We start from the raw sequence: 15,018 nt of genomic DNA on the forward strand, positions 1-15,018 counted from the left end.
AGATGAGGAGAAATTTCTTCAATCAGTAAGTGATGAATTCCTCACCACAGAAATCAGTTGAGGCCAAAATACTGTACAATTTCATGCAGTTGGATATAGCACAGGGGGCTAAAGGGGCTGAAGCATATCTGGGGGACAAAGAGGAACATAATTTTGTTTTGATGAACAGCCATGATCATAATGATTGGACTAGGCTCGAAGGGCTGAATGGCCTACTCCTGCTCCAATCACCCTTTCATGTATTTCATTCCAAATATTGATCAACTTTCATGTGAAGCAATCAATCACTCTCTGTTCATTCTTTTGAAATCTAAAGTAGAATCTAAAAGTGTAATGAACAACAAGCGCAGCAAACATGAGAGCAAATGAACTTATGACTGGTAGAGCATCTCTTCAGGGAGCATGCCCATTCTATGCACGGGATGATTCTTCTGTGATTGGATTCCCCCATGCTGACTGAAATTTGATGGCCATTAGGGGGTGTGGAGGACAGTGAATTAGCCCACTAGCATGTACTTTGAATGATATACACTTAGATGCTGCATATTGTTTAAAAACTGCACATACATAACCCACACACCGAACAAAATCAAGGTACCATGCATTTAAAAGAAAACCCTGACTGCCCACAAAGCATGGAACATTAGGAAATGTTATGTGCCATGTATCTGCCAGTTGATGAATTTATATCCTTGATTAAAAATCACACAACGTTGAAACTTTATTGCTGGAACAGCACAGCAGGTCAGGCAGCATCCAGGGAACAGGAGATTCGACGTTTCGGGCACAGGCCCTTCTTCAGGGCCTGTGCCCGAAACGTCGAATCTCCTGTTCCCTGGATGCTGCCTGACCTGCTGTGCTGTTCCAGCAATAAAGTTTCAACTTTGATCTCCAGCATCTGCAGACCTCACTTTCTCCTTAAAAATCACACAACACCAGGTTATAGTCCAACAGGTTTAATTGGAAGCACACTAGTTTTCGGAGCGACGGTCCTTCATCATCCTTCATCACCTGATGAAGGAGCGTTGCTCCGAAAGCTAGTGTGCTTTTTAACTTTGTACACCCCAGTCCAACAGCGGCATCTCGGAATCATGACTTATATCCTTGAGCCTGTTACTATCCTACTCTCTATTTACTACATTGTCAAAAATGTTCTATCTGCCAATTTAAAATTTGTACTCCCTTTACTCAATTTGAAGCTAAGAAAGGAAGTGGTTTTGAGAATCAACCTCAATGAATTCCTCGTTCCAGAGAGATAAACATCTACTTACTGTCCATTAGCTAATTTTATACCCAAGTTGCTTCCATTCTTTAACACCATGTGCTTCTACCTTTTGAATATGTCCCTAACATGACACAAACTTTCATCGCCCTTTGCCAGACTACAGGGTTCTCATGCTCAGTCTTAAATGTTAAATAATTGCATGGTAGTACAGAAATTAAACATCGCAAAGAAGTAGGGACAAAGTCGAAGCTTTTCATCTTGCACGTATCAGAACTAAGGTTGCAAGAAACCGGACTTGGGAAAGGAACATCAGTTTACATAGAATGACAAAAGGATACAGATTCGTTGGGCCAACACTGACACAGAAATGCAGCAAGAACAGTTAATTATCAATTGTTGTTCTGATCTGTCAGCAGAGACTGGCAGTCCCCATAACTTGTTTCCTAATGAAAAAGCTGCAATCTTCAGAAAAGTATACAAACAACACATCCAATTAACCATTCAGAGTAGCAGCCGATCAAGCTCAAACAATTGGGTTTGCAAGCCTCAGAACATCATGTCCAACATGAGATGTGATTTTGCCGCTGGACCCTTAACTAAATGATGCAGATTTTCTAAGAAATGTGCTAGAAAACAATTTAAGATCACGAGTCCAGATCGCAATGTGATGCATTTGCATATTCTAGAAATAATATATACTAATGCATGGAATTATGTTTTACATACACTGCAGCATTTTCATTGCAAAAGGGATCATAGAGACTGCTAATCTCTGCTGAAATCTCCATATCAATATTCTGACCAATTACAATCAATCTGCCCAGGCTGAGAAAGAAGATGGATAGTTAACTGCTCCTGCTTCATATCCATGCCAACAATGGCCCAACCGATCAGCACCCTCTTCAGGTTGTTTAAATGAAGTCTTCATTTTTCCTATGTTGGTTTCTTGTATCATCATCCTTATAAGTGCAAGGTGAAAGACTTTTGACAACTCTGACTCATTAATACTAAATGTTGTTTTTTGCAATCTGGCTCAGATATACGTATACCCTTACCAAACATCAGCAATACACAAGACAATCACTTATAAACTTCAGAATTCTATTGCTTGAGCATGTGAAAATTGAAAAATATTAGTATGGAATACTTTTGTTCCTTTCACCACTTTTCCCTTCCAGCTAAATGCACTCAAACTACAACTTTAACAGATGCGTACGTGGAGTAAAAGCAATAGGGTCTTCAAGTGTAAATTGTATTTGTAATGCTTCTACCAAAAAGATGGGGCGGCTATTGTAAAATATGAATGAAGCTTTTTTTTTTAAAAAATCTAAATAATTATTTTAGGCATTAGAAATTGGAATTCACTGGCAGATTCTAAAATTCTGATAACAGTTTTGACAATCTCACTGTTCTTTCATTTTCCTTTCCTGAATCTGAAGCTGCTGCACTGCTGAGGGCTACAGAGGTAGTGGTTGCTATAAGATTCTGGATAATTTTACCTTTGATATCCCAAGTTAAATGCAGTCTTTTATTTAAGACATGTCCAGTGCCCTTCAGTGTAGGTCACCCAGGCCACTGTGGCCAACTCGGGACACACTGGGTAAAACGGAGGACTACTTGTTCGAGATTTTATCACTACTATGAAATTAATTTGAGATAAATTGGAGAGTTTCAGTCCCACTATAGCCTCAAGGGTATGAGCTAGACTGACATTTTACAGCACTATTGAATGAGGGTGACATTCTTGAAAGTGCTGTTTTCAAAGTGAGATCGTCTAATTTTAGATGCACTTTCCAGGAGAATGCATTTTTAAAAAAAATAAACTGGGGTCACACTGAACACTGACCCCAGAGTCTAAGCATAAAAAGAGATTATTCAATTCACTATGTGACCTCGCTATACATAAATTGACTGCATCAGTTCTATATGAAGCTGTGCAGTTCTTTGTTTACTTTGAGACTTCATAACTTTGTCAAAAACGTGAAAAACAGGACATAAATGCAAATTCATCGCATCTTTAAACACTGGACAAGAGAGGAGTTGTACACCCACCAGTTTCTGTCTTTGTAACAAAACTAATCCATGATCCCAACATCACGCAAAGGATATATTCCCATGATATTATGCTTAATTTCAAAACAAACACTTCACAAAAAAAGAGAAATCTAACAGAACACACCTGACATGTTTGAACAAGCACAGTCCCTGAATTTTTGTAGCTCTTTTTTTTCTGCTTTTTCTTTGGATTAATACATTCAAACTCCGTCTGTGAAGGAAGCATCAATATCAGAATCAGAGTACAATATCTCAGAATGATATTAGTGTAATTATACCACTGAACCCAATAGCTGAGCAAAACAGATAAATATTTCCTTTCGATGTTAAAATACACAAATGTTTATTATTTAAAAATATAATTTAACATGATTGGCTACTATACTGACTCTGGGGTAAAAATTGATTCGCAATGACTCCTTTTTATGCTCAAGAAAGCATGTAAATCCAGCATCAGGTGAGCTGCACACAATTTATACTGGCTTTAGTCCCACTGTTATATATTCAAGTACCATATAGCAAAGAGTGAATGACCTTTGAAAGGTCCCTTTACAAAATTAGTTAATAAGCAGCAGGACAGGACTCACTCCGGCTTTATGAGCAGGGCCAGAAATGACCAACTGAAGACAATTTATAAAACAATCTCAATGTTAGGTGGTTCGTTTTGAGCTCCAGAGTGCAAGAATTACTCATCTGTCCTAACAGAGACCACTCCATTCTCTATTTGGGTACCTGCACGGGCCCCAGTTAGGTCTGCTTCTTATGGCAGGCGGAACATTCCTTATTCCATGCACAACTCTTTCGCCAGTATATTGATGATATACTGATGATATACATCAGTGCTCCTTCCCTTTCTTGTTCAGAATTTGAAAGGTTTAATCAATTTCACTTCCAATTTCCACCCTGCTCTCACCTGCACATGGTCCATCTCTGACTTCCCTTCCTTGACATGTGTTTCCATTTCTGGGCATGGGTTGGCCACCCATATCCACTACAAACTAACCAACTCCCAGAGTTACCTGGACTATACATCCTCACATTGCTTCCTGTAAAGGCTATTCCATTCTTCCAGTTTCTCCACCTCTGTCATATCTGTTCTGATTGCCAACTTCGACAAGGGAGCCGCCAAAATGTCTACCTTCTTCCACTGGGGATTCCCCAGCACCTTCGTTGATCAGAACCCTCAGCCAGTTCTGATCAATCACCTGCACTTCAGCCCTCACCCTCTGTCTTCCCTCCTACAACAGCAATAAGGTTCCCCTTGTCCTCATCTACCATCCCACCAGCATCCATATCCAGAGAACCTTTAGCTGCTATTTCTACCCCTTCCAATAGGATGCCACCACCAGACATATTTCCCTCCCCTCTCCTGTCAGCCTTCCACAAGGACCCTCCTTCACTCCCAACATCACCACTCCCATGGCACCTCCCCTGCAACTGCAGAAGATGTAACACTTGCCCATTTACTTCCGCTCTCCTCAGTATCCAAGAGCCCAAACAAACCTGCTTCACATGCACTTCACTCAGCCTAGTCTGCTATATTCGCTGTGCACAAAGTGATCTCCTTGACATTGGGGAAATGAAGCATAACATCTCAGAACACCTATGTTTTGTCTGTAAATGTGCCCGAGCTTCCCATTGCCAGCTACGTCAACACGCCATCATGTTTCCTGGCCAATATCTGTCTCAGACTTGATGCAGTATTTCAGCAAAGCTCAGCACAAGCTGGAAGAAGAGCACCTCATTTTGCACTTGGGAATTTTAAGGCCTCTGGACTCAATATAGAGTTCAACAATTTTAGGGCTTAAAGCACCTTCTCCCATGTCCAATCCCCACACATCAGACCTCATTATCATATAGTCTGCTATCCATTATCCCCATTAGCAGCTATTCATTCTCCTAGGCTGACTGTTATCCACTCCCTTACCTGTTCAACTGTTTTCTCTCACTTTTGGCTCAATCTTCATGTATCATTGACTCCTTATCCCTCCCCCTACTCTATCTTCTACATAAAATCAGATCCTTTCCTAGCTATCATCAGTTCTGAAGAAGGGTCGCTGGGCCTGAAACATTCATTCTGATTTATCTCCACAAATCATTGCTGAGGTTTTCCAGCAATTCCTGTTTTTGTTTCACTCTATTCTCCTCTAGCAGCAAAATGCTTGCCCCCATTCAGTAAGTTACCTGTGAAAACACATCCAGTGCTGGCGGCTCACAGAATGTGCAAATAAAGCAAAGAACATTCGATGCTATTAAGACCAGAAGACATAGGAGTGGAAGTAAGGCCATTCAACCCATCGAGTCCATTCCACCATTCAATCATGGCTGATGAGCATTTTAACTCCATTTACCCACATTCTCCCTGTAGCCATTAATTCCTTGAGAGATTGCACTATGGACAATAGCACCTTTGGACAGGACCACAAAAATATTGATACAATCTCACCAAAATGTATCACAACTGCCAAGGTAGAAGTTCAACTCTTCCAAATGTGCAAGAGCAGGTTTCACCAACTTTCCTTGTTAAAGATTTAGTGACCTAGTGTTTTGGGGCAGCACAGCAAGTTTGTGCAAAATGAATGCACTGATTATGGCAGCATCAAGAGTGTCAAATGGCTGGAGATGAACTTGTGCCCTCACGCCAGAGGATATTCTGGCTCAATGGGTTGCTGGCCAATCTGACTGGCTGGCATTCCTGTAATTGAGGTAGCATTAGAACTCATAACAAAGACTACAGGCATCTGTCAGATGCTAAATACCAGAGTCCAGGGTAAGATAAGTTTGGGATTCTCATGGTAGGGGTGCACAGGAGTCCTGTGGGTGGGATGTGGGAAGAGGGTCACTTAGTTCTTAATAGAGGGTCTGGGGAAGGAGCATTCATGGAGAGCGCTCCTGCTAAGGAAACAGGGCTTCCGAGGGAGGCAACTACATTCCATCATCAGAACTCTTTCCCTAACAGCATTGGCGGTGCTCAATCAATACATGAACTGCAGCAAATCGGGTAGGTAGCTCATCACCACCTTCAAGGGCAATTAATCCTGGCCCAAGACTGAAATACAGTGACCTGCCAAATGACTCCAGTCCTGTCATCCTCACACCCCTGCATTTCTCCAAACAGCCTGATTCAAATCCACCTTTACATGATAGTAATTGAGCAGAGAGAGGGCAGGTCATCCCGAGACATTGTAAAATTGCAAAAAAGGGCATGAGTGGATAGTGGTACCAGTTGAGGAATGCTAGACACATCATACCCTTGCTCCCTAAGAAACAAATAGCCAAATATAAATGGTAAGCTACACAAAAACTCTAGACTTCTGCATTATACACATCTTGATTGACTAGAGAGCAAGTGAAACTAAATTCAATAGATAATCTTACTCCGTTCTGTGATGCTTCTTGAAGTTTGGCAACATTGGTCTCAAATGTGCCTATTAGATCATGTGATCCATCGTTATCATAGTCATAGCATTCCACCTGATGAAGGAAGTTGAGAGGTTTGTTAGCTGACAAATCAAAGCGATAAGTACATATTCCTTCCCCATTCCAACCCTGAGGAAATGGCTACATCTTTCTGTAAAATGTCAATGACGTTTGGTTTAAACTGAAAGCCACATAACTCTGCATTCCACTAAAGGAAGCTACTGACAGCATTGGAAATGAATGCATTTGTCATAAATAAATGTAACACAACAATTACAATTTATGTGACTGAATAACAAACGACAGTCTCTGAAAAACTTGAGTCACTTCTGTTTTCTAGATGTTTTGCAAAAATCAATAACAATATCCTCTAAACTATGATGCCATTCCATTTGTTCTGACAGCTTAAGAACTGCACTATAATTCATCTCCAAATATGTAACTACCACATAGTGCTTGTAAAAGTATATTCATTGCTGGATCCGGGTCTGCAGAATAAAGTAAGCCAAGTGTTTTAACTATGGGTAATAGATTTTAAGAGTGATCATCACATCATAAAAAGCTTTAGATTATCAATGAAGTTTAAAAAATTTTATATAAACTAAATGTCTGTATTGGATGACTAATTTCAATGAGAGAGGTGGTCCTGGAAAGGAACGCAATTAGTTTGTGTAGATGTGTCATCTGTTCTGAATGCCTTGCATCAAAGTTGATGAAGGAAATGAAAGTGGAGAAATTGGAAGGGCTTGCTATAATCTTTCAATCCAGGGGAATGACAGTGGCAAAGATGCTACCCTTAATCAATAAAGGATGTAACAACAGATTTGTTGGCTTACTATCAAATATTGGTTAGATTTTAGAAACAATAATCAGGAGGAAAATGAACTCAAGTGCCTGTTGATTAAGGAGAACCAGCACAGATTTATAAAAAGCAGACTGTATTTGACTAACTGAATTTTTGATGAATTAATCGAGAAAGTGAATGACGTGAATGTGGTGGATGTTGTATATATGGATTTTAAGAAAAGTAGTTGTGGTGACAAGGCACTCCAAAGTCCGGATTTCACAGAACAGAAAAATCCTTAGGCCAGTGGACTAACAAAAAAGGTTTAGACAGAAAATAAACAGTTGGGGGAAGTAGTTAATTTTCAGACTGAAGGGTAAATTTGGTTCTTACCAAAAGACAAATGCTGGACAATTATCTTGTGTTACAGATAAATAATTTGGATTTGAGAAATATAGAACAGAATTTCAAAATTTGCTGATATCAAATGTTGGAGTGACAAATGGTGAATCCGACACAAAATGACACAGATAAGCCAGTGGAATGTCAGAAGGAGAACAGCACAATAACAGGCAACATATTTTGGCAGAAGTGATCAGAAGAAGTAAATACAGAATGGCAGAGAACATGCAGGAACAGAGAGGTACCAGGAGTGACCATTCAGTTGCAAAGATCAATGAAGGGACACATTGAAAGAGTGATTCAGAAAGCACAGGATCTTTAATAAATACAAGCACCATGTAGGAATAAAATTGAAGTCAGAAAAGTTCTAATTAGGCCACAATGGAAATACTGCACCCAGTTCTGTCAGCTGTGATAAAATGTGCATGATTCATTATACACATGTATATACCATTGTCAGAGTTTGGATTTGACATAAGTGGTATGTGTGCGTTGGTTACTTTTGTGAAGGATATATTTTTTGGAAATCTTCCAGAAACTTTCAGAACAGTGACCTAAACCAACACGTGGCAAAGACCAACACATTGTGAATTCAATGGACAACTGTGTGAATCATGGTGGTTTATGGCAAATACAGTAAACAATAAAGGCCAATAATTACTCTGAGCTGAAAATAAGTTAAGGTTTAAATGTCTGATTTAGAAAACCCAGAGACAGGGTTTTTAGGCAGTTTGGAAGACCCTGACTCGCGTCAGAAGTTTCTCTTGTGGAACAAGGCTTTTTATTTTTAAAAAAAAGTGGTTAAGGGATTACATTACCACAGTAGAAAAACTTAGTTTCTACAACTTTCAGATCAAGAGTGTTTTGTTAGAAATCTGTTAGCAATTAGAAATTGAGAAAGTCTAAGGTATCAGTTTTGAGAGTATTCATGCAAGATTTCACAGTTCACAAGAAATAAACTGGGGAGAATCAGATAAGATGGTATTGGTGTAATATCTCTGGATTTGAAATCACTGTAAAAAGTATTGGTGTTGGGAAGTAGGTTGAAAAATTGTGTTTTGAGGATTTTCAGAACTGTCTTTTAATACTAGAAAGCTTGGTTTACTTTTTAAAAAATCTTTATCTAAGGAATTCCTGTTCTGTTAGTAAAGAAACTATGCAGCCTCCATGTGATCATGTTTCGGTGACTGATCACCATGACAACTAAAGAAGAGCACAAAATTATGATCAATTAACCCAGATTTTTGAGATCCAACTTGTCCAGTTGTACCATCAGCTGGAATCATAACTGACCAGGATGGGGATTTTGAGTTACACAGTTTGTTTGGAAAAGTTGGAGTTTTCCTCTTGGAGTAAAGGAAATTGAGGCAAGAATCAATAGAATTGTACAGAATTTGCAGGTTTAGTTAGAGGTAGACAAGAAATACTATTTCCATTAGCTGACAGGGCAAGGACTAGGGGAACATAGATTTTAAGATTTTGAGCAGGAGATGCATATAGAATGTGAGGAGGAACTATTCATGCAATAAGCAGTAAGGACCTGGAATCCCCTGCCCTACAGGGGAGGTGAAACTAGAAAGTGTAATGGAAAATTAACAACATTAACATTTACTCTGAAATCCATTTACTCTGAAATCTGAAAGACAATGCTTTACTAAATTTAAGACTTTCTGACACTTTGCAACTTTGCTGAAGTCTGCAGTCGAGGGACAGTTTGTCCCTGCAGAACTTTATAAACATTCAACGAGAAAAATATAAGAACAGTATGTCCACAACAAGGGAATGAAAAGAATAACAACTCAAATCTTTACAGTCTTTGTCCTTGAGAGTGTGATAAGAAACAGTATAAGACGAATATCTGAATTATGCTCAAGCCCTTGCACAAGGCATTTTTGCCAAGTGCATGTGGTCCCTCTGCAATGCAGAGGTTAAAAAAAATAAATAAAACTTTTTTGGTTGCTCTCGATAATAGCTGAATCGAGACCATTTAATTTCCTCGACAAAAAGGACAATAATTTCAAAAGCAAGCTGAAAGAACTTAACCTATATGACTCCAAAGTTTGTGGGGTACAGTGGGACTGACTGGATTGTTCAAAGGAGAGTCACCAGAGATTCGATAGGCTGAAGAGTCTCCACCTGCACCATAAAATCACACATTTGTAGAAAAGGAAATCTTCCAATTTCACATATTTTAGTCAGTTATTTTAAACTTTTCCAAGATAAATTCTCAGGGGAAAGGGAGGTGATCTTTATAAAACAGAACTGCCACATTGAAAATAATTTGATTGCCATATATACTGCAAAAGAATCAAAGCAATTGCAGACAATAAAAGCTGCATAATATTATTTTACATGACACTTAAAACAAATTGTTTCTTTTGCAGAGGGTCTTTCCAATTTTACTTTTATTTACAGCAGTGTCATAGTGACTGGTTTTTATTAATTTGAATTGATTTTATACTTGAAAATTGATGGTATCAGTTCACCAAAACCTTTAAAAAATTAAGTTTTGATCATGAACATTTCAATATCCTAGTAGAAACAACCTTCAACAATGTCTCCCTACTAAAATACCACTTTAAAATCCCATCATCATGAAGTATATGACCCGTAACTTGAAAGTAAGCAAATGAAAGGAAATGACAACTAAATGTATTGCAACATGTTTTCAAAAAGATTGCCTGGCATACTGATGCATAATTCACAATCGCAAAATGAACTAGTGCAGGGTTAAGCTAAAATATAAAAACAAGTGGCCACATTTTGGCGGTGCACTTCACAATGCGCATTTGTTTTTAATTTTATTCACCACATGGTCTGTTACACTGGGATAAACTCAAACTCATGGAAAATTTATACTTATTGAAATTTACATATGGAAGAGTAAACACAGGCAAGATAAAAAATGAGTGGGAGCTAGACTGGATGATTAGAATGTCAAATTAAGCAGACCAAAGACATAGAAAGAAGGCTGGATTAGGAGAGAATTGAAGGTAATAAAGTAACAATAAAATTCCAAACACCATATTATTTAAGCTGTTAATTATTCATCTTAAACCTCTTTGGCAAGTTTAATGAGTGGTGAATGAGCAAACATAGCAACTTCATGAAATTAGTGGTCAGTTTGATGTGAGATGCTGTTTTGCAAAGCAAATGGTTGACTGTTTATTGACCTATAATTTGTGGGAATTCGCAATTCAGCAGGGTATCACTTCTTAATTCTGGGTTTCTGGCTAATAGCGTAGTTCCAGTGTGTGTCATTCAAACCTCGATTTCTTTTCTCCAGCAAAATCTGGCCCAATTGTCAATTATAGTTAAGCATCGCAGAAGAAGGTCAGCATTTTCACGTATGGAAAACTGCTAACTTTCTTTAAAAACTCTACTTTCAATATAAACAAATGTCCCACCCACATATTCATAGAACAGTGTAATCACAAACTTTATTCACAAGGGGAAACATCATGCCCAGAATTACTTGCACACATTTAAACATTAACCAATAGTTAGCAAGGGAAACAGATGGCAGTCCCTCAAAGATCAAATTTCTTGTCAAGCTGAAAGCAATTAAAACCTGCTCTGTAACTAAACAATCAGGTTAGTAAACTTTAGCAAATATTCTCTCATCTTCTAAATTAGTGAAAACTGATCTTTTGAACATGTGAAGTACAATGTTTTTTAAAGCAACAGTGAATACCTTGACTGGCTTCTGTAAGTCACCACCACAGAGTGAATGCAAAGAGATTTTGAATGCTTTCCAACTGGGATTTAAGTTGTTCTTAATTACCTGAAAAGAGAGACAGAGAGAGAAAGAAACTGAAAGAACAAAATTAAAAACATACTTTTTCTCCAATGATTCTATATATGACCTATTCTAATAAACTCCTATTGGGAAGGAGAAATTGAGATTATAATTAATCCTCTACCTATTTCAATTTTATACGTGCTGGAACAGCAAGTATTTGCAGATTTCTTTCAATACAAAGAATTATCACTTAGCTCTATCCTCTTCCCTTAGGGATACAGTATAATGCTAATAACGGGAGGGATTTATTTTCTTTTTACTTTCCAACACGCGAGAAATAAAGCTTTGAAAACCAGGCACCATGAGAAAGTTGAAGTATGCCTGTTCCTGGAGTTTTCCATTACAGTTTATTGTCAGGGGATGTTTAGCCATGTCCCCCTTTTTTTATGACACTGTTCTGTATTCTGAGCTTTAAAAGTTCCAAAGGTATTTTGACAGAGGGAAGGCAAGTCTATAAGGGTGAGTGTATAGGTCATGTCTACGCTGGCTCTTTGTAAGAACTATTCACGTTTGTCCCATTTACCTGCCTTTTCCTTGTAGCCCTTCCAACCTCTCACTTCAATTACTTTATCCAATTCTCTATCAAATACCATAATTGAATCTGCTTTCACCACACTCTCAGTCAGTGCATTCTGGATTGAAACCCCTTGATACACAAAAAATAGCACCTCTGGTTCTTTTACCAATCTCCTTAAATTGATATCTTCTGTCTTCTGACCCTTCTACCAATAAGACTATGCCCCCTCTGGACACCTCAAGGCATTGAACCCATTATCAAGTCTTTTCTAACAAGAAAAATCCCAGTTTCTCCAATCTCTCCATGCAGTTGAACTGTCTCATTCCTGCAACTATCCTTGTAGACCTTCAAAGTACTTTCTTCAACCCCTTCATTCACTAAAATGCAATGTTAAGAACTGGACACAATACTCTAGTCGAGACTGACCAGTGTTTCATCATAATTTCTTTTTTTGTACACTACTTATAAAGATCAGAATCCTGTGTACTTAGTCATACAGCACAGAAACACAAGCTTTGGTCTAACTCATCCACGCCAATCAGACATCCCAAACTGACCTACTCATATGCGCCAGCATTTGGCCTATATCCCTCTAAACCCTTTCTATTCATATAGCCATCCAGATGCCTTTAAAATGTTGTAGTTATACCCACCTCCCCTATATCCTCTGGCAGATCATTGCATACACACACTATCCTCTGCATGAGGAAGTTACCGCTCAGGGCCTTTTTAAAAGCTTCCCCTATCACCTTAAACTAAATGTCTTCTAGCTTTGACCTCCCCCACCCGTCCTGAGACTTTGATCAATAACAAATAGTAAAAACACCACTATATTTGAAAATTCCAAATAAGCTATTAGAAATCTTACAAAAGAAAGATTTAAGTAAAATGATCAGTGTATTGTTATGTTCTAGGCCAGATCACTCAAAACATTCTTGAGCAGACTACCCAGACCATAACTTTGCAATTTGTTTCAGTGTACAGTGTACAGTGAAAATTACCTGGATTAAGTTAGCGAAGTTGACTACTAGGTTTTAAAACAGACAAATTTATTCACAAAATTAAACAATGAAACACAAAGCACAGAATAAAGAACCCCCTACAGAACTCAGTCTATCCATATTAAACTTAATTATGCTGTTCTGAATATACACCACAGTTCTAATAAGCAAACCATCTTAGAAACCAATGGAACAGATGCTTACAGGTTCAAGTTAGAAGGGCAGAAGGACAGAGAGTGAACCCTGTTTTCTCACAGCTAACTACTGAGCTCCCAACTAGTTCTGGACCTGAACTGCTCAGCTAGAGAGCTGACCTCTCCCCTTCTATTATACAGGTCACTTCTAAAACATGACCACTTTGATCTGAAGTCTCATCTGTTTACATATGAACAAAAGGCCACTCAAAATCCTTTTCATCTCTCTATCCAACTAGACTAATCAGAGGGCCCATTTACGACCCCTCTGAAAAAAGTCAAAGACACAGTATCCGTGAGAAAACGAACAGCTTTTAGAAAAAAGGGACCAGCTTTGAGAGAGTGTAAATATTTGATGAAAGCAAATTGCTGGCAGTTCTCCCTTAGGACAGGTATCTTACCTCTGTTCTGTGTGCTATTTGCCACTTCCCATCCTCAGTCTGTTTGTGTAACTCCAAATAAGGATCAGATTTGCCAAATAGATCCTGACCAGCATCAAGAAGAGTTATAAATAATGAAATAATTATTGTTTCAACAGAAATAATAAATTGTAGAACACCAACATTATTAATTACTGATATAACACAGTGTTCCAAAATGTTGAGCTGCAAAATAGTAGCAAATGGGATATCAATAAAACATCTAGATGTTCCTAGATTGGTAACCCATATCTTAATAATATAAAGAACAGAAATTCAAATCTTAACAGTTTAAAAATTTAAATTCCTTTATTTTGATATCTGGAGTTTAGGAGCTGGTACCTGAGTGTGTGTTCTGGAGCTGTCGGGATATTTTTAAAAAATCTCAGTTGGGTTCTTGAAGGAAGAAGTGATATTGTTTAGTAGGGTCTGGCAGAAATGCCTGAACCCAAATCGAACTAGGGAACAGATAATGGTTATTGTTATCTAAATGTAATTGGGTGAAAACAGTGGGGTCTGAGAGTTGGAATAAAACTGACTGGAAAAAATATATGTTTGGACTCCATCAAACCAAAGTTTAACCTTGTGTTTAACATCCACTACCTCCGGTCACCTTACGCAAACTGGATGACTCCAGTCTTACATCTTAATATATTGTCCCAATCCACTACAGCCAATTCGTGCTTTTTGCCTTCATCATTTCCCTCATTCCTAATAGTTAGTTGTTGTGGTTCTGTTCGCCAAGCTGGAAGTTTTTGTTGCAAACGTTTCGTCCTCTGGCTAGGCGACATGATCAGTACTTGGATTGTTAGCTGTCTTCCTGTTTGTCCTATATAGTGTTTTGTGCAGTCCTTGCGTGGTATTTTGTACACTACATTAGTTTTGCTCATGTTGGGTATCGGATTCTTCATTCTGGTGAGTTGTTGTCTGAGCGTGGCTGTTGGTTTGTGTGCCGTTATGAGTCCTAGGGGTCGCAGTAGTCTGGCTGTCAGTTCTGAGATGCTCCTGATGTATGGTAGTGTGGCTAGTCCTTTTGGTTGTGGTATGTCCTCGTTTCGTGGTCTTTCTCTTAGGCATCTGTTGATGAAGTTGCGCGGGTATCCATTTTTGGCGAATACCTTGTATAGGTGTTCCTCTTCTTCTTTTTGCAGTCAAATTCCTTCATTTGGTAGGTGTTGATATCTGCAAGTAGTTGTTGT

The 15,018-nt window shown here is 38.5% G+C and overlaps 1 protein-coding gene across 2 annotated transcripts in view; it reads right to left on the reverse strand.

Annotated features, from left to right (window-relative positions):
* LOC122549015 (copine-3-like) overlaps positions 1 to 15,018 on the reverse strand; it is a 68,705-nt gene that overhangs the window by 17,954 nt on the left and 35,733 nt on the right. For both annotated transcript variants that reach the window (XM_043688137.1, XM_043688136.1), the window contains exons 6-9: positions 13,802 to 13,885; positions 11,581 to 11,670; positions 6,659 to 6,754; positions 3,405 to 3,491 (exon numbers count right to left, since the gene is read on the reverse strand). In XM_043688137.1, the coding sequence (XP_043544072.1) occupies positions 3,405 to 3,491; positions 6,659 to 6,754; positions 11,581 to 11,670; positions 13,802 to 13,885 (357 nt within the window). The remainder of the gene's footprint in view (positions 1 to 3,404; positions 3,492 to 6,658; positions 6,755 to 11,580; positions 11,671 to 13,801; positions 13,886 to 15,018) is intronic.

Source organism: Chiloscyllium plagiosum, chromosome 4 (assembly GCF_004010195.1).
Source record: "Chiloscyllium plagiosum isolate BGI_BamShark_2017 chromosome 4, ASM401019v2, whole genome shotgun sequence".
In the NCBI taxonomy this organism is placed as follows: Eukaryota; Metazoa; Chordata; class Chondrichthyes; order Orectolobiformes; family Hemiscylliidae; genus Chiloscyllium; species Chiloscyllium plagiosum.